This window comes from Bos taurus, chromosome 3 (assembly GCF_002263795.3).
Source record: "Bos taurus isolate L1 Dominette 01449 registration number 42190680 breed Hereford chromosome 3, ARS-UCD2.0, whole genome shotgun sequence".
Taxonomy (NCBI): Eukaryota; Metazoa; Chordata; class Mammalia; order Artiodactyla; family Bovidae; genus Bos; species Bos taurus.
The window spans coordinates 49,786,386-49,806,662 of NC_037330.1; the positions used below are offsets into that span (position 1 = coordinate 49,786,386).

At 46.1% G+C, this 20,277-nt stretch overlaps 1 protein-coding gene across 7 annotated transcripts in view; it reads left to right on the forward strand.

Annotated features, from left to right (window-relative positions):
• BCAR3 (BCAR3 adaptor protein, NSP family member) overlaps positions 1 to 20,277 on the forward strand; it is a 221,810-nt gene that overhangs the window by 95,341 nt on the left and 106,192 nt on the right. For all 7 annotated transcript variants that reach the window (NM_001024483.1, XM_010803299.4, XM_005204270.5 and 4 more), the window contains 1 exon segment: positions 6,223 to 6,550. In NM_001024483.1, coding sequence (NP_001019654.1) covers positions 6,234 to 6,550 — 317 coding nt within the window. In that variant the 5' untranslated portion in view covers positions 6,223 to 6,233.

A 20,277-nucleotide genomic window follows, 5' to 3' on the forward strand; every position in this document is an offset into this window, starting at 1 on the left:
TTGAGACTATAAAGGAAGGGAGTCAAGCCTGTTGTTCACAAGCATTTTCGAGCATAGCCGCTGACCAGGGTCAAGAAGGCAGCACATAGGTTGGGAGTATGTCAGGCTCTCTCTCATCTCTACTGAGATTTCAGCTCTTTGAACGTACACGTGGGTCTCATATTTTCCTATCAAGATGTAGAGTCTTTGACCTTTGTGTATATTTCAAGATCTGGCTTTAGACAGAGTCAGGACGCTGTGTCTGATTACCTGCACAGGTGAAGTCAGATGGCCAAAGTCTCACCTGGGCTTTTATTTTAAAGACTGAATGTGGGCTCACTTCATGTGCTTGTGTATCTGTGCCCTTGTCATACTTGATTGGGTGTCATTACATCTTTTGTTCTTGGTTTAAACATCTCCCTCTTCATCCTTCCTGGCTGCAGTCTTCTCCAGAAACAGTGACTTCGTTTGTGAGCTCTCACTGTGATGGGGATGCAATGACAAGCAAGACAGACATGGTCTCTGCCCTGCTTAGGGAGACATGGTATTTTTGGAATGCTTGCTGTATGTCAAGGGCTTTCCATACACAATTGCATTTACTTTTCACAACAACTCCATGAAGTAGATGTTGTTAACCCATTTTTACAAGTGAGAAACTGTCAGAGAGGTTGTCACTTGTCCCAGGCCACACAGTAAGTCAGTGGCAGAGTAGGGATTTGAACCTGTGAGTGTCTTACTTCAAAGCCTAGGTTCTGAGTCACACCATGTTTGATTTTCAAAAATTAAATAGTACATAATGGCTAGGAACATCAAGACAGAAGCATCTCCAAGTGGAGAAAACTTGGGAGCCAGAAACTGGAGACTTGAATTTAGTCTCCACCATGCTCTTCCAACCCATGTGTTCCCATCTCAAGACCCTCCCATTTGCAGAATCCCCTGCCTGGAACTGAAGGGAGTTGAATCTTTTCTTGACTGGTTCCTTCTCTCTTTTCAGGTCTCATGTCATGGTTCCCTCTTCAGAGAGCTCTTCTCAGAACACCCTTTCATGTTCTTTAGGGCAGTTATGACTGGGATATTCCCTAATTTGTTTTTTTTTAATCTGTGTTGATTGGACTTCCCCATCGCAGTGTAGGCTCCATGAGAAGGAGGAGCTTATCTATTCTGTTATAGCCTCAGCTCTGGTACATTGTAAACCCTCAGAGAATATATATTGAGTGAATGAACATGTATTTTCCTTATCTGGAAAAGGGAAGGGGCTTGATCCTCTGAGATCCCATCTACATATCACGTGCTGAGATTCTGCTAGTGGTCAGCTGTGGTAGGTGGCTTCTCTGGCAGAATGGAAAGTACGTACCTTGAACCTAGATTCCATCACTTCACCTCTGGATTTCCCCCAGGTTCCTGGAGTCTGGAAAAAATAAAAATAAATAAAAAGTAGGAAACAGAGCAACCCACAGACTGCAAATGAGTTTCTTCCACCTGTAGGTCTCCCTTCCACTCCCCACCCCACTTTAGTTTGTTGCTGCTGTTTGTTTTTATAAAGTTGGGTCTCTGGCCAGGGCACACCTCCCTCACCGTTGGATTGACTCAAGCTTGACATTGGACCCAGGCTGGAACCAGTCTTTTGCAGTGACTAGTCACGGGATGAGGCTATATTTTAATGGGGAAGAGTCCCAAGTTAGAGGCAGCAGGTTGTTGAGGAGAGCCTGGCCTGTGTATTTCCAATTTATCTGCAGCTGAGAAATTTAACTGTAACACGGGAAACTTCAACTAGGATGATCTTCATCCTCCCATTATTAAACTCTGCTTCACAGCCTTCGGGTCAGCACCCCTTCCTCAGGGAAGCCTTTCCTGGCTGCTAGATTCATCTAGACCCCAGTTTCCACTCTGCGTGCCCCCGTAGCCTGGGGACTCACCAATACGTAAAGTCATTACTTATTGTCTGCTTCCCCCATAGGATAGGAACCTCTGGAGGACAGCTGTTTGACACCATCCCCAACACCCACACAGTGCCCACCACATAGGAGGCCCTTGTTAGATGTGTGTTGGATAGAAGAATTAGTGGATGCTCCTGTTGACTGACTGTTCCTCTTTGTCATTCTTTTCTGTTACCCAGAAAGTAATCTGAGTGTCAGTTGTTCTGTACCAAAGAAACCCACTTACCTGGTGGTTCTCAAACCTGGCTCCACATTGAACAATATTGCAAGGGTTTTAAGACTGATGCCAGGGTCCTATTCACCGAGATTGTGACTTGATTGGTTTGGTTCATGGCTTGGGTGTCAGAATTTTCGAAGCTTCTCCGAGGACTCTTAATGTGCATCCAGGTTGAGGGCCTCTGCTTTTCCAGAACTCATTCCTGGCGTTGGCCCTTATAGGTTTGAAGCAGTCCAGGTGAGAGAGGGCAGGGATATAATTCATGGAATATTGCATGGTTCCTGACAGTTTAAGAGGTACTTTCACATCTGTTATCACATCTGATAATAACAAGCTGACGGATCTACTCTCTGGTTTAAATACTCCCTTTATGTTGATGACTCTTAAAAATCTACATTCTGTACTGGCCTCTAACTGAACATACGAGTATCTAGACTGCAAGACAGAACTGTCCTGGTACCTCACACTCAACAGCGCCAGTGGTGAGCTTGTTACCTGCCGTCCTGAGAGGGTCACCCCTTGTGCTACTGAGTGATACAGCACAGCACCATCCTCCCATGGCTGTGGCCTCTTTCATCCCATACAAGAGGCCTTGAGCTCTTAGCCCCTCGCTCTGCCCTTCCTTTCCCTTCCCGTGGCCACTGTCCCATGTCGGAGTCCATCATTCCTTGGTGGCTTGTTGCTGGTGTCTGACTGACCTCCCCTTCTGTCCCCTCCAGAATCACCAGAGCTCCCTACCCAGGCACAGACTGGATTCCATCCCTCTCCTCCTGAGTTTCCCTAGCACTGACAGTCAAGTTCAAACACCTCAACACACCCTTTAAGACTTTGTGATCTGGTCCTAAGCTGTGCTTCTTCCAGGAAGTACTTCTCAGCTTCACTCGAGCTGCTCTGCCCAACTTAGGTTCCTGAGCCTGTGCAGGTACTTCCCGCCTTTATGCATCTGCTGTTACCACATCATCTTAGAAGGCTTTTCCCTACAGTTTCCAGCCTTTCAAAATCTTCATCTCCAGTGATGCCCTCTCTGAGATCCTCCTTGAGCCCTTTTATCAAAATTAATTGTTCTTCCCTCCAGCATCTTAAGGGTCCCATCAATGAGTTACATTACAGTTGACCTTGAACAGCACAGGTTTGAACTGCATTTGTCATTTTGTTGTTGTTTAGTCCTTCAGTCGTGTCTGACTCTTTGCAACCCTGTGAACTGTAGCCCACCAGGCTCCTTGGGATTTCCCAGGCAAGAATACTGGAATGGGTTGCCATTTCCTTCTCCAGGGTATCTTCCTGACCCGGGGATCAAACCAATCTCCTGCATTGCAGGTGGATTCTTTAGCCACTGAGCCACCCAGAGTGGGGGTGGGGGTGGCACGTAGAATTGCACAGGTGCACTTATACACAGATATTTTTCAGTAGTAAATACTACAGTCCATGGTCAGTTGAATTTGTAGATGTGGGGGAACTGTGGATACAGAGGGCTGTCTATAAATTACATGCAGATGAACCCTGAGTTGTTCAAATGTCAACTGTATTCTCTTTGAATTCATAGTTAGGGATTGAGGTTTATGCTCTTTGTTTCTCTGAGTATCTTATCTGGAGTGGGCACTTAAATGTTTGTTGAGTTGGAAGTAGGAAAAGCAGGTGTTAACATCCCTCGAGAATACACTGAGGTGTGGATAACTTGCCGAAGGGCATTCTAAAGCACTTTGGCTCAGACTTGAAATAGATAGATCTTGGATAAGCAGAGAGGAAACAGGCTGCTGGAGACGCTGGAGCCAGTGTAACTCTTGTCTGTCATCCTAGCCTGGAGATAGACGTGATCAACACTAGGGGCCTTTGCAAGCGGAGAGATTCTGTGCGATGGGGGTGGGGCTTTGGGTCTCCCCACCAGGTTCTTGGGACTGCTCCAAGCCTGTGGAGAAGAAAGGTGCTGATAACTCGGGCAGGTGAGAGTTCATGGCTGTGAGTGTGTATGGGTGGGATGAGGGACTCCTAGTCGGCTTACGTCATCTGTGTTCAGGAGAGGGCTGAGGAGTTTCTTTTTTAATAATGATGATCAACATGGAACAAGTGCTGACAGTGTGCCAGGTACTGGCCAGACCCGGGAGGGGCCCCCGTGGGGACTGACAGTCCGTTGTCTGCACCCACCGGGAGCCGGCCTTCTGTGTGGTCCCAGTTCAGCATGGAGCAGACAGGCCTCAGAACTACCAGATCTGGCAGGGTTCAGATTATATGCCTTAAATGAAGGGCCTCCTTCCACCCAGTGCTTCAGTGTCTCTCTCTGTCACGTGTGGGAACAGTGGACTGAGTGTGTGTGTGTGTTGGTGTGTGTGTGTTTGTCACTTGTTTCCTCTGTGCACTCTGCTGACTGCTCTGGGTCCACCTCTTATTTTACCAGATTCTGTTCTTCTTGATTGTCACCAAGCCAAGTCCCAGGTCCCCAGGTCCTTTGTGGAACTGTCTGCAGTGGTGCTAGAGAGTGATGATTTTCACTCAGCACCACTCCCTTTGCAGGGGAGACGGTGGTCTGTGAAGAATGGGGATTGCACGGCCTGAGAACAGACTGCAGAGTGAAGAGGCGTGTTCCTCACCAGGCTCAGGGAAGGCCAGGGTGTGGGGCTTAGCTGTGCAGCTGTGATCTCTGGATCAGTCTAATACCGTGACTAGTGGTACAGATTCTGTAACCTTCTGTTTCCTGGGACTAGCCCTACTTTTTATTCAAGCTTGTGTTTCTCCTTCTCTGTTTATTCGCCTTTATAATTTTATTTATTTGGCTGTGCTGGGTCTTCCCTGTTGCACAGGCTTTTCTCTAATTGTGGTGCCTGGGCTTCTCGTTGTGGTGGCTTCTCTTGCTGTGGAGCACAGGCTCTAGAACACAGGCTCAATAGTTGTGGCACACAGGCTTAGTCACTCTGTGGCATGTGGGATCATCCTGGATCAGGGATCGAACCCATGTCTCCTGCGTTGGCAGGTGGATTCTTTACCACTGAGCCACCAGGGAAGCCCTATATTGGCCTTTAAAATATCATTTAACTTGGCTTAGATCAAAACCATAGTGGTTATTTAGAGGATAGAGGTGCTAACCCTGCTCAGGGTGAACTCTGCTAGTGGTGATAGCTGGGAACAACTGCTAAGGCTGCTTTCACACACAGCGTTTTTCATTTCTTTCCTTGCGGCTCTCGACCATTTTTTTCTCTTTTTTGCCTTTCCCACTCTCCTGACTCCACTGGCACCTATGCACATTGTTGGTGATAGGCGGGTTCCTGACCCCTCGGGGGGACGATTGGAGCCCCCACCTCATGGCTTTCCTCTCCAGCTGAGCCCACTGTTATGTGGAGGAGTGGCCCACCTCCTGAACCCTGACCGTCTTCGTTAATTAGCGTACATTGATTTATTTACAAGCACCAGGTCTTCACCAGAAGGAATCTGTCCTGTCTCTCTGGGTAGCACAACTGAGGAGCTGGGTTGAAGGCGTTCTAGCAGCTAAGGAATTCCAGCCATCTTCACCTGTTCTTATTGCTTATAGGGTGGTGGGAATGCATGAGCTCATTATCTTCCCTCAGTATTCTTCTTTGTTAGTCATGCTTTTGCCTCAGCTTCAGTAATCTGAAGTAGTAAACTGGCTCGTGTGTCTCTAAAGGCTCTGAAATGTGTTTGCCCTATTCCATTTGGCTCAGTCAGTAAAGAATTGGCCTGCAATGTAGGAGACCCCCAGGTTCGGTTCCTGGATCAGGAAGATCCTCTGGAGAAGGGAATGGCAACCCACTTCAGTATTCTTGCCTGGAGAATTCCATGGACAGAGGAGCCTGGTGGGCTACAGTCCACTGGATCGCAAAGAGCTGGACACGACTGAGAGACTAACACACACACACATTGGTGGACCTGCTGCCAAACCAGGAGCATTCTTCTATAGGATGAAGAAGGGGATAAATAAACTTCCCATCATAGTAAATTTCAGAAGTGATGTTTATCCTTTAACACTTCGTGAGCATTTTCTTTTGTTACATGATCTATTTCCATTTCCTTTTGTAAGGAGGAAGTCAGTTCTCATGGTTTTCTTAGATTTATGGCTTCACTCTCTTCTTTTCCCCTTAGACTTGAGGATCATGGCTGCGGGAAAGTTTGCAAGTCTTCCCAGAAACATGCCAGTGAATCACCAGTTCCCCCTCGCCTCGTCCATGGACCTTCTGAGCAGCAAGTCCCCTCTCGTTGAGCGTCGTGCAGATGCCTATCAAGACGTGTCTATACATGGCACCCTTCCCCGGAAGAAGAAAGGCCCTCCTCCCATCAGGTCCTGTGATAACTTCAGTCATGTGGGGACCCTCCCCCATTCCAGATCCCCACGGCACCACTCACCTCTGATCCAGGATGTCATCCAGGAGCAGCCCCTGCAAGACTGGAAAGGCGAAGCCTTCACCTTCAGGTAGCTTCTTTAATTTCACAAATGAAAATGATTTGTTTTAAAGGACTTTTTTAAAAAAAAGTGTTTTTAGGAAAAATATCAAACATGCACAAAGTAGAACAGATAGTTTAATTAACTCCCATGGACCCATCACCCAGCTTCAACAGTTATCAACTTGTGGTTGGCTGTACCCCATTCACTTTCCTGCCTCTGGTATTTTTATTATTTTCAGGCAAAGCTTTATTGTGCTCTGTTATTATTTTGAAGCAAATTTCAGACTTCGTTTTATCTGTGAATATTTTGGTATATGTCTTTGAAAGATAAGGACTCTTATTTTAAAAAACATATAGCTACAGCATAAAAAACTGTAACATCTAAAAAAGAACCATTTCTTAATATCATCCAATTTGGGTGATATTAAGTGTATTTTAAGGTCAGCTTCCTGTATCATTAAGTCCCTCAGAGGGAACCATGGTATTTTTTTTTTTTTGCCTCAGATTATGAACTGCATCCATCCATTTCTATAGAGATGTCAGGATTTCTATAATTAGGATGTCTATAATTGTATAGGCGTCCCCATTATCCAGAGCATGCCTATGAAACCTTCCATAAGCTGAGATGGTGTGAAGTAGTAGTTCCCCTAGGACACATCATACTATAAATGGATGCATAACATAAATGGAGATAAAGCACAGATGCTCACGCACATCTCAGGGCCAGGGCGACTTGATGCTGAGAGGCTGCATGTAGTTCTGGAGGGAACTTGGTGCTGCCACTCTCTGCTCTGCGTGTGCACTGCCTGTGCAGCAGCTTCCAGAAAACAGACACTCAACGCTATTTTAGCATTTCACCTTTTTCCACAAAAGCAAAATTCCTGTTCAGACTTCTGTTAGAGAAATCAAGTCCCAATGTAGGTCATTTTGTAAAAGCAAAGTAGTGTCAAGCACACTTCCAAAAAGCGGGGATACCTGTGTTTAGCTGTCAACAAGCTGAAATAAAATCTTGTTTGGTTTTGGATCCATCATCAAGTCAGCTTCAGAATACTTTAGAACAGGAATTGCTTTCTTCTTCTGTCCACCAGGGACCTGGGTAAATAAGACTCATGGTCATAAAGGCTTTTTCTCTGGGTCTGAAATGGGCCTAGTTGTGACCTGCTTGTGGAGCTGGTTTAGAACCGCTGCACCCCTTTTTCTGTTGAGCAAGGCCAGCAGCCTGTGATGCTGTTGGGTAAGCAGGGGGATGGTTTCTTCCGCTGTATCTCCTTACATCTCTCTCTCTCTGTGCAGCCCTGTAGTACGGAAGGCCGCTTTGGTCCTAGCTCATTTATTTGTTCAATACCTGTATATTGAACACCTGTGTTAGTTAGAATATGCTGATTTTGTAAGCACTATTGCTTCACCAGGAAAATTCTGCCCGTATCCTCTAAGTATCTTAACTAAAGGGCTGGTCTGACATAGACGACATTTTAGCTATCAAATCATTGCCCTTTTACAGGGTGGGGAAACATGTGCCCTGACAGGATAGCAGTGGAACATGAGAAATGGTGTCCTCCCAGAGCAAACACTGTAGTGAAGGATCCAGATAATAAATACAAGTAAATAAACAAGACAATGGCAGGTTATAGTCAGTGATATAGAGGAAATAGTAATATGCTGGAGATTTATTGGGGTTATATTTTTTTATAGGGTGGACGGTCTCTGAGGAGGAGAGTTCAGTGGGAGGCTGTCCCGGCATAGGAAGAACAAGTGCAAGGAACCAGGGGTGGGAACATGTTTGAAAAACCGAAAACAAGCTAGGGTGACCTGCGGCTGGAGTGTGGCATGTTGCGAGGCAAGTAGTACACATGTTGGGAAAGGCCTAGGCAGGCAAGAATTGTATAATTGCAATATTACAGGAGAAGATGAGTGGAAGCCCACATAGTCTCTGGAGAAAGCACTGGAGAGTCTGCAGGGTTTCTGATGTCAGACCACACAGCTTCCCAGGGTGTTCTGGGCATCAGGTGGTTCTGCTCTGCAGAGTCCAGGTGGGTGGCCTGCTGATGACAGGTGTATGTGGAAGTGCACACATGCGCACAGTAATGTTGATATCTCATCGTGGGCACCTGATGCACCGCCATGCAGAAGCAGAGCCATCACTGCCCTGTCTTAGGGAGGCTATGAGGCAGTGAAGGAAAATAACTTCCAGCTAGCCAGAACTAAGCCCAGGCTGCACTCATGGAGTCAGAACCCACTTATTACCTGTCTTCCTGTGGCTACTTTTTATTTATTTAGTTAAACTCTATATTGAGCTAGATATCCATGGGCTTCCACATGGAGATGGTTCACAAAGTCCAGGCTAGGTGTCTACTCTTACCAGGGGGATCTCCCAGGGGCCGGGGGTAGTAATGGAGTCACCCTTTGTAGCTTGAGGAAGTTCTCAATAAACTCCTGAGGCCCAGGCTGTCAACCTGCCAGCAGTTCAAACCTTTTTAACTGGAAAACTAACTTGGACATAGATCAGATCTTAGATCTTATCGGAGGTGGACTCAAGTCATGAGTTTAAAGTCCAGGCTGTGGAAGACTTAACAAGTGCTGTTGGTTTAGGTTTGTTTCTGATCCAGAGTTACGTTCATCCAAATTCATGTTTTTTTCCCTTAACTTAAAATACCTTATTGTTAAAGGTCAGCACAGGAAGTAAATGCACATCCTTCAAAATTATGCTGAGTGTCGAAGGATCTAAAGTCCTCTTCCCCCACTCCGCACCCTTATTGTTAATGTATTTTGTTTACCTGACACGTCTTAAAAATATCCTGAGTTGTTCTCAGTTTTGAGGACTTCAAAGCACCTTATATTCTTTTTTTTTTTTCCCTCCCTAAATCCTTTTAAGTATTCCTAATAAGATTATGAGCTGCCTCAGTTACTTTTTGGAACAAGTCAGAGTGTCAACAAGTGTAACATTTTGTGAAAGTGAAAAGCTGGGGACAGGCTGTTTGAATGAGAACCTGAGCCTCTAGAGTGGGAAGTGTGACCAAGGTGCTGGACAGAATTACCTCGAGAGAGAAACAGCGTTTCTGTTCCTAACTCAGCTCTGACAGCCGGGCAGAGCTGTGAGACCCACCACCCTGGTTCACTCACCACTGGAAGCTGGGAGCCGTGTGTGTTTTAGAGTTTTGAATCCCTGACTCTAGGGACCTAAGACTAGTTAGGTCTACCTTTAACAGGATTATTGGTTTCTTTTTTTTTTTTTGCCTTGTTTCAGATAAACTCTTTTGGCCTTATTTCTTTTCAGAGTGAATCAGGGGTTAACTTCAGCCAAGAGTAGCTGAAGTTCAACTCTCCCAGATGTCAAGCCTGCAAGCCTTCCATTCCATCGCACTTGGGGTTGGCATGATGATGGTGGGGCTATCTTGGGGAGTGCCCCCCCCCTCCCCCGCAACTCCTGATGTGGGCCCACCTATACTCAGAGGGAAGCGCTCCAGATAGCACCTCCTTGTCCTGTGAAATATTCTAAGTTGCAAGTTTGCTGTTTTTCCAACAAATTTGTTTACTTTATTAATCACTAAAAAGTCACCTTTATGGTTGAATATTAAGTAAATATCAACCCTGTGGAAGGCCCTAGGCAAAGCAGAGGAAGTCTTCCTTTTGACCTAACAATTTACATTAGTAAGCAGTCATATAAACATGTGTCATATTCACATGGACTATTATTCCCTTACATTTTATAGTTATAAAATATCTTCCTGTTCATAAGTTATCTTGTTTGAACATCATAACCCTATGTGACAGTAGATTTCATCGTTAGCAGCAGCATTAGGTTGTCATCAATACAGCTGAGTAAATGGTTCAGAGATTGAATGGTTGAAGCACCTAAGATTAGACCCTCATGTGTGACTGAGCTAGGATTAGGACTCAAAAACTATCATAGGGCCTTCCCCAGACACTGTGCTCTGTAGCCTTGCAAGAAGGCTGGCTCTGCTGTGGGCATCTCTGAGTTATCTTCTTGCGTGAACGCTTCAGTCCCCAGGGTCTGACTGCAGCGTCTCAGACACCCGCCTTGAGGAGGCTAGAGCCTTGGCTGCCAAGAGCAGGCAGAAGGCAGGCCTGGAAGGGGAACTGGTCTCCTCGTTCCGAGACCCGTATCTCTTGGCTCTGTTTTGTCTTGGCTGCCCTTGGATATACTTGTGGTTTGAAAAGGAGCCAAAGTGAGGAGCCCAATGCTCTTAAACCTGCTGCTTGATGTCACAGAAGGAGCCTTTGTTCTGCAGGCTGAGCAAGGCTTCTCTGAGAAGTCTGCAGATGGGATTTCCTCTTGACATTAGCATTGTTTGTCTGGTGTCCCTTGGGTTCATCCATCTTCAAGGATGAATTTTTATTTCAATTTGGGACCTTCCTTGGACTGAGAGGAGACCCGTTCCTGATATGAGAGGTCTGCATTGCCGGGATAGGTGAACGGTCAGCGCTTGGAGTCCACTGTCGGTCCTCTCCCTGCCCATGGGTACGTGGAGGCGCACATTCTTGGGAACAGCTGCTGAGAACGTAATTCCTTCTACCCCCTGTGCTGTGGGAGCATGTGGCTGGACAATGTGGTGTTTCATTAATCTGCATGAGTGGAGCTGACTGACTAGTCACAAGTGTTTTAACTAATGGGGGCCAGAAAGTCTGCAGAATGATTCCAAGTTAAAATCCCGTATCCTTTCCCAGGCAGTTAAGTAACCTTCTGTGTCATAGTGTCAGCTCTTCAAATTTGAAGCTGAAGTGTTAAGACACAGGCTCTGTGCAGAAGACCCTACTCCAAACACTGATTCTAGGCTGTGTCGGTACTGTCACCTGAAAAATTGTTTCCACAGCCACCAAGTTCTAGAACTATTGATTTATGCTCCCCCAGACATGCACATAAAGTAGTCTTTAGCACAACGTTAATCAGAAGGATCTACTATGTGAAGGTCCACACGCAAGCATCTGCACAATTTATACATGGGCATGTCTGCTGTCTACCGATTGGAAGCTCTTTGGGCACAGAGAAAAAGTTGGGTTTAGATTTGAAAAAAGGCTATTTAATATGAATAAATTCTTTTTAGTAGAAGGTACATTTATTGAGTTAGCAGAGTGGCAATGGCGTAACAGCCAAGAATGTCTCCAGAAAGTAATAACCCATGCATTGAATTTTTATTTTTAAATTTTGAAGTTAAGTTTTATGAACAGTTTGAAATGCCCCTTGGTGTTTAAGTGCAGCTGTTGCGGATGGGTTAGTGAATTCCAAGCCATGGTGCATGTCCAGGCCCTGGTGGCCCCTGGTGTGCTGAGGCCAGGAGCAGCTGGGTCAGAGGTGAGCTCAGCCCCTGCTGGGCATCTGGTACCAACCCAGGGTTGGGGGAGCCCAGAGAATGGGGAATGCCTGCAGGCCCACCAGCTGCCTGACAGTGTCCTAAATCTTCTACCCACAGGGATGGTTTCAACCTAAAGGCTGGGATCTGTGCATTCTCAGCTGTTCTGGGGGAAAACTGAAGTACTTTTTTTTTTAACTGATTGTAAACCACAACCAAGAAAATGATCAGACTTACACAAAACCGTCCTTGTTAAGTAGAGCTGTTCAACATCTTCTTTCCTCCCCCAGTCTCCCCAACAAATCTGCTTTAAATTCCTGTTTATTCAGGCCTCCTGCACGTTATTTGAGCAAAAGTCAGGTTTGTCAGTCTTCTGTGAGTCAGAAACTCTGAGTTTTTCACACCCCTCAGGATAGGTTGAAGCACACTGTAGACAGAAGATGTTCTGCAGTTACAGATGACTCGTGTTCATATCACGTGTGGATTGGGGAGCCATCCCAGCCAGGCCCGGAGGTGGGAGCTGGAGAAGTTGCTTTTGTTGTTTAGGAGATCCCTTCTGGGGACTGGACTGGAGCCACAGGAGTGATAAGCCCTCCGGCCACCTCCGGCCACAGCCACCCTGCTGTTCACAGCTTTGTTATGCTGTCACCACCCAGTCTGTCTCTAAGAGGCTAGCTGCAGGATCGCCTACAGAATTTCAAGCTTTGTTTCCTCCAAGGCCCCAACACTGAGGGTGTTCCTGTTTTTGGATTGTGCTGTTATTTACAAATTACAGAAGTCTGAGAAACCTTCCGTGTTGACCCAGCCTTTATGTCTGTGGTTCCAGAATCACTTGCAAAAGTAGTCAGGGGTGGACAGAGAGAACGCGAGTCATGTAATCCAGGAGGTCTCAGTCTATCCACTATTAGGTGTGTGAACTAGGACAGGTTCTAAACTATAAACTGAGGGTGAGCATAATGCTTCCGAGGGGTGCTGTGAAGATTCACTGGTCACTCAACCTGCAAGTTCCACTGAATGGCATGGCTCTGACTTTCACTCTTAAGCCTGGTTCTGCCTTCTGGGAGTCTGGGTAGAACAGGTCATGTCCTTGCTCTCACTTCCACCTGATCATAGCAGCTTATTCTTCTCCTGCCAACTCTGCTGGGTGACGCCTGACCTGAAGGCCACTGGTCATTTTGCTGGGATGTTGATGTAGCCGTGGATATCAAAGAAAGCAGCTAGTGACCTTGGGGTTGATTCCAGCAAACAGACTGGGTGGCTTTGTGACCTTGTGTAAGTTACTTCATCTTTCTGACCTCCACATCCTCAAAGGGTGGCTTGGGGGTCAAATACAACCCCACGTGAAGGCACCTAGCTCAGACCTGGCATGGAGCAGGGGCTTAGATGTTGGTTTCCGCCCTTCCTTCCTCCTGGAAGTCCAAGGGCCAGAACTTGGAGGCTACTAATCCTCGTATGTAACCTGAGATCACGTTCAATGCCTGTGGGTTTCCGTGGGAGAAGGTTTCCCATGTGTTGACAGTCTGGCCAGAATCCCTCTATGTGGGTCTGCTCTAAGCGGCCCTGCAGCAGGGCATCTTAGCCACCACTCAAGCTTACAGGTCTGACAACCCCATGGCACATGGAAAATCAGCACACCATGGTACTGAGACATAGAGTCTGTCCTTGGTGAACTGGCCCAAGCCCTTGCCTGCTTGTCCCTGTACTCAATGTCTGTGTCTTCACTGTTTCTTTGAGTATTTATTGAGTTTATTTAGTGTCAGGTATTGTGCTGGGTTCTTCACAGGTGGCTCAGTGGTGAAGGATCCGACTGCCAATGAAGGAGACGTGGGTTTGATCCCTGGGTCAAGAAGATCCCCTGGAGCAGGAAACAGCAACCCACTCCAGTATTCTTGCCTGGAGAATCCCATGGACTGAAGCCTGCCAGGCTTCTCTGTCCATGGGGCCGCAGAGAGTCGGACACGACTGAGTAACTGAGCACGCATGTTGTGCTGGGTACCAGGTCCCAGTGGAGCATGAAGTATAGATGTGGACCTTGTCCTTGGGGAGTGCCCAGTTTAGGGCACTAAACTGAATGAGGAGGTACAAGGAAGGTCATATCAGAGAGCCCTGAGTTCCTTGAATTGGGGGGAGAGAAGGGTTCTCTGCAGGAGGGAACATTTGAAGATTGAATATAAAAAAACAATGTAAACTTCTTCATTAATATTTTATGTTATGATGTATTAAGATATTTTTGAAATATAAACTTAAAACATTATTAAAATTGAGTTCACCTCTTTCTTTTCAATGGACTACTAGGAAAGTTTACATTACATGTTTTTCACATTGCATTTCTGTTAGTTCCAGTCTAGACCTCACTAAGGAGTTTAGATTTTCTCTGCAGGTCAAAGGGAAGCCTCTAAAGGGTTTTAAGCAAGGGAATAGCATGATCTGGCTCTGTTAATAGAAGACTCAGTGGAGAAGAGATTGAAGGCGGAATAGGAATTGGAGGGAGGGTAGGAGGTGGTTGCAGAAGTTCAGAAAGCAGAGGGGATCTGTTCTGGGAGGGTAGTAGGGGAGATGAAAGTGGGAGGATTCAAGATCTATTTTGTAGGTAGAATCTACCAGAATTACTGAGGGTTCGATAGAGAGGGATGAGGCAGTGGGGCAGTCAAGCATGGCTCAGGGAGCTGGGTGGGGGAGCGGGACATTTACGGAGACAGGGAAGAGTGGAGAGGAACAGGGCTTTATTTGGTGATCAGGCTGCTTTTTCCTGGGAGGAGGAGGTGATGGATGGTTCGATTGCAAAGAATCGAGACTTCTGTTTTACGTGTGCTGAGTCTGAGATGTTTGCGTGTCTACTGGAGGTGTTAACCAACCAGTTGGTGTTGTGAGCCTGGAGCTATAGAGCGAGGTCTGGGCTAAAAGTTATAAAGTTAGGAGACTGCATACAAATGATGTTAAAGCCAGAAATGGATGCCATTGGCCAGGGAGAGAGCTGTATAGAGCATAAAGAGAAGGCCCCCTAGAGCCCAGCCAGGAGGAACCCGAGCACAGACCATTCTGGGGAGTCAGCATAGGAGGCTGAGTGTTCAGTGGGGAGCAGAGAAATGAGGCAGGAACCACACATGGTTGGTGTTCAAAGGAAGGTGGAGATGAGAGACAAAATTCAACAGGAAAAGATCTAATCTTTTAAGTATGTAGTAAAACAAAGCACATTTTTTCATTACTTGATTCTTTTTATAAAACGTTTTTGATTTGATTAAACCAGACGTGCCCTCGGGACCGCCCTCCCTGTGGGCCTGTGTCAGCAGTGTGGTGATTATGCCTGTGGTTGGTTCCTTCCCTGGCGGTTCTGTGCATCCCTCAACAGCTCCGTGGACAGAGGTTACATAGACCACAGTGGTTGGTGTTCAGATTTTTGCCTGAGGGGTGAGGGCTGTTTTTCTAAGATGCCTGCCCTTTTCCAAAAGGGGCCTGGGGTGCATGTTCCTATATATGTTTGGCTGAGTGAAGTCTTTCCTTTTATTTTCTCAAAACTGTAGCACTTTGGGGCTTCCCTGACAGCTCAGTTGGTAAAGAATCTGTCTGCAATGCAGGAGACCCTGGTTCAATTCCTGGGTTGGGAAGATCCACTGGAGAAGGGATAGACTACCCACTCCAGTATTCTTGGGCTTCCCTTAGGGCTCAAATGGTAAAGAATCCACTTGCAATGCGGGAGACCTGGGTTCGATCCCTGGATTGGGAAGATCCCCCGGAGAAGGGAAAGGCTACCCACTCCAGTATTCTGGCCTAGAGAATTCCATGGACTGTAGAGTCCATGGGGTCACAAGGAGTCGGACAGAATAAAAGTGGTACTTTTATTCTGTCTCTGAGTTAGTTGAGGAGAAACCTTTACAAACACACTCCTTTAGCAGTGAGTATAGAAGGCAATGGCACCCCACTCCGGTACACTTGCCTGGAAAGTCCCATGGACGGAGAAGCCTGGGGGGCTGCATTCCATGGGGTCGCGAAGAGTCGGACACGACTCAGAGACTTCCCTTTCACTTTTCACTTTTGTGCACTGGAGAAGGAAATGGCAACCCACTCCAGTGTTCTTGCCTGGAGAATCCCAGGGACTGTAGAGCCTAGTGGGCTGCCGTCAATGGGGTGGCACAGAGTCGGACAAGACTGAAGCGACTTAGCAGCAGCAGCAGCAGCAGCAGCAGGGGAATGGTTGGGGGCAGGGTGGATGGGGCCAGTAGGAGTGGAGGAAGGGCAGATAGACACCAGCCAAACAAAGCATCTGCTTTTATCAAAAGTGCTGTGTTTGGGCTTAGCCAGCCTGAAGCCTGATGATTCACTGATGCCAGAACCTCTCTGCCTGCCAAGAGACATACTGGCCTTGATACGGTTTTTCTCATTGTTACTCTATTCAGTTTGACTGACTGCTGCCAAGTTAAGATTTCAACAGTGGCTTTTAACTTAATGCTGTCCTGGAATTCTGCTGAAAACAAGTTAACCCATGAGCACATCAGGTCTTTGTCAACCAGGACCACTTGGTATTAACCTTGGATTCCTGTAGAGACTCACCATAGTGTGATATGTAGGATATTTAAATGGTGCTGTTTTAACATGATTAGGGAATCTGCCTGAGGAGGCGGTTTAATTGCCATTCTTTCAGTGTATGTCATGAACACATTCATCAGGCATGGCTGTATTTTCAGATGAGATGGAAACTGACTCATAGGAGCAGGAATTGGCTGCTGAAGTGAAAGAAGCAGGAGTTTGAGAAGCAGCTGGGCCTTAGGATCTCTGGTCACCAGGACGGGAATTGTGTCTTCATGTACAGTCTACCCTGGGCTGTAGGAAGAAAGATTCCCCAAGTTGAGGGAAATAACAAAGAAAGTCTCACCGTCTGAGGCTCTGAAAGGGAAATGCAATTCAGGACAACTGACAGCAACATGCTGACCAGAGTTTGGAGGAGGAACAGGTATGTTGTGACCATCCAGGGAGCGCTCGTGTTTAAGGATGTGTAGGAAGGACTGTCTCCAGCCTGGACTGACCCGTGTACAGGATCCCCCAGACTGTAGCATGATGAGCCAGGGCTGATCTGATAAATTCATTCACTAGGACCCTGAGTATTTGTGTGCTGGAGACTCAAAGACAGGCCAGGGCTTTTGTCCAGTTGAGGAGCTCGTGGCCCTGGGAGCAGGGGATGCATGTTTTGAACCATCTGAGCTCACCTGCACCTGTTCTCTCTTTGCTGCTGACCTGCCTTCCCATCCACACTTTTGCCCTCCATGTCACTCCACTAGCTCAGTAAACAATTCTACTTTTCTTGACCTCTGACTAACATCTTTCCAGGTATCATGTTACTTTTTCTCCTTGACCAGATGATTGCAGGTTGTGCTTTCTAGGTAACCGTCCCTCAGAGCCTGCCTTCACTGTGCCACCACTTGCTCTGGGCTGTTCTGTCCTTGGCCCCAGACTTAGGAAAGGTCGGGCCATGCAACCGAGGCCCGTATCAGAGGGTGGCTCTGGGCTGTGAAAAGAACTCGAGTGCAGAGTGAACAGAGGATTGTAAGGAATGCTATGGGTAACAAAAAGGGCTTTCAGAAATTATGTTTGGAATAATAAAACCAAAGAGAGGGGGATGTGAGAGAAACCAAACTGCTGAGCTTCTGTTCAGCTTGCGTTTTTTCCTCTTTTTTTGGTCGAGGAAATGACTTCTCTGATTGGAAAGGGTAGGATAGAGGTGAAGGAGGATAGTAGATGAGGCCGTGACAAGAGGCTCTAATGCCATCAAATAAGCTGAAGCCCCAAGGCTCCAGAAGAAAGGCTGGGACCACCAGACCAGTGCCCAGCATTGGAAGCATTGGAGAAATGCTGGCATCACCAAGAGTGACAGGAGAGATGAAGATAGATAAGGATTTTAGTTTTCAAAACGGAACTAGGGAGATACAATTAATCTACAAAATGGTAAGATTGACATCCATCTCAGGAAATATTCTAAAAAGGATTATTAGAACAATGATTTTTGAATACTTGGGGAAGGAAGCAACAACCAGTAGTAATTAGCAGGGCTTTGCCAAAAAGCAGGTCGGACTAGTTTCACTTTCCTTCCTGGGGTTACTTTGTTGGTAGATTAGAGGACCGTTGAGAAGGTGTATATTCAGATGTCAGTCATCAGTGATATCCTTAGGATGAAAGTGATTGCAAGCCAGATGATGGTACAGGAAACACACTCTAGGCTGTGTCTGTAGCCCGTTTCTAGCCAACTTTAAAATATCTTTTAGACAATGATGCTGACATAAACATCATGTTGGTGGATGTTATGAATATTGGGGGAATAACTAATATGTCAGAGATAGAAGGAAGATCCAAAAAAGATCTTGGCATTTTGAAACAACAGACCAAACCTAACTAGAAGGACTCTGTGTGTGTGTGTGTGTGTGTGCACATGCACACACGCAGAGTCACTCAGTCGTGTCCAACTCTTTGCGACCCTTTAGACTCTAGCCCGCCAGGCTCCTCAGTCCATGGGATTCTCCAGGCAAGAATACTGAAGTGGGTTGCCATTCTCTTCACCAGGAGATCTTCTCAACTCAGGGATCAAACCCAAGTTTCCCGTGTCTCCCGCATTGCAGGCAAATTCTTTGCCTGGTGAGCCATCGGGGAAGCCCAACTGGAAGGACTCAGGAGGGACAAAGACTTGGACTAAGTCCAAAAAACAAAATAAATGTATAGCGTTTGGCTTAATAGCCACATGTGAAAAAGTATTCCAGGATTTAGGTAATTGCAACCCTAGAATGAGTCAGCAGTATTCTAGGGTTGTCAAAGAAGCTAATGTGATTTTAGGAGCATTAATTGAAGTTTCATAATTGGACCAAGGGAAGTGGTTACACTTGGCTGCCCAGCTCCCATCTGGTGACTTGTTATCTCTAAACAACAGAAATAGAAGATGAATTCCTCCACTACAGAGCAGTTAGCTTCTGTCTAGATCACTCTTCTACTTTAAAGCAGAGACGTTTAATCATCAAGGCATACCCCTAAGGTTCTTTGTATTAGTGAAAAGGAACTCCTCATGTCATGGGTTAACCCTGGGAGGAGAATATAAAATAAGCACCAGCCTTAATCCTGTCAACTACTAGTGAGCCAGCTTTAACAAATGAAATCAAGAAGTATGTCTTGAGATGTGGGAGAGTAAATCTCATATTTATTTTGCAAAGGGATGAAACAAAATGTACTGTCTGAAATGCACATCTAGGACTGTTATAGTTCTCTGTTTTTAAAGCTACATCCCGTTTTAAAGCACAATCGTATGCATATTTTATAATTAATTTCATAATTAGCTTTTATGGGTGATTTTTCTTTTTCTTTTCTTTTTGGCTTCTTCTTTTTTTTAAAGATTAAAGTAGAATTGACTTACAATGTTAACAGATTACATCCTTCTTTTAATTAGCAAAGACAGTGCATATACTATGCCCCTGTGTGGCATGAGAAAGTAACTTTAAAAAAATTTTTTAATTTATTTTTATTTTTAATTGGAAGATAATTGCTTTACAATGTTGTGTTGGTTTCTGCCATACAACAACATGAATCAGCCATAAGTATACATATGTCCCCTCCCTCTTGAACCTCCCTCCTACCCCTCTAGGTTGTCACAGGGCACCAGTTTGACCTCCCTATGTCATACAGCAAATTTCCACTAGCTATCTGTTTTACATGGGGCTTCCCAGGTGGCTCAGTGGTAAAGAATCTGCCTGCTAATACAGGAGATGAGGGTTCGATCCCTGCATTGGGAAAATCCCCTGGACAAGGGAATGGCAACCCACTCCAGTATTCTTGCCTGGGAAATCCCATGGATAGAGGAGCCTTGGTGGGCTACAGTCCATACAATCTCGAAGAGGAGCCTGGTGGGCTACAGTCCATGGAGTCACAAAGAGTTGGACACGGCTGAGTATGTACTAATGGTAGTTTCATTCCTAGTTTTTTAAGAAATCTCCATGCTATTCTATGCTAAGTCACTTCAGTCATGCCCAACTCTGTGTGACCCCATAGACGGCAGCCCACCAGGCTCCCCCGTCCCTGGGATTCTCCAGGCAAGAACACTGGAGTGGGTTGCCATTTCCTTCTCCAATGCATGAAAGTGAAAAGTGAAAGTGAAGTCGCTCAGTCATATCCGACTCTTAGCAACCCCATGGATTGCAGCCTAACAGGCTCCTCCGTCCATGGGATTTTCCAAGCAAGAGTACTGGAGTGGGGTGCCATTGACTGTTCTCCATAGTGACTGTATCAGTTAACATTCCCACAACCGTGCAATAAGGTTCCTTTCCTCCACATCCTGTCTAGCATTTATTATTTGCAGGGTTTTTGCTGATGGCCATTCTGACCAGTGTGAGATGGTACTTCATTGTAGTTTTGCCTTACATTTCCCTAATAATGAGCGATGTTGATCATATATTCCTGTGTTTATTGGCCATCTGTA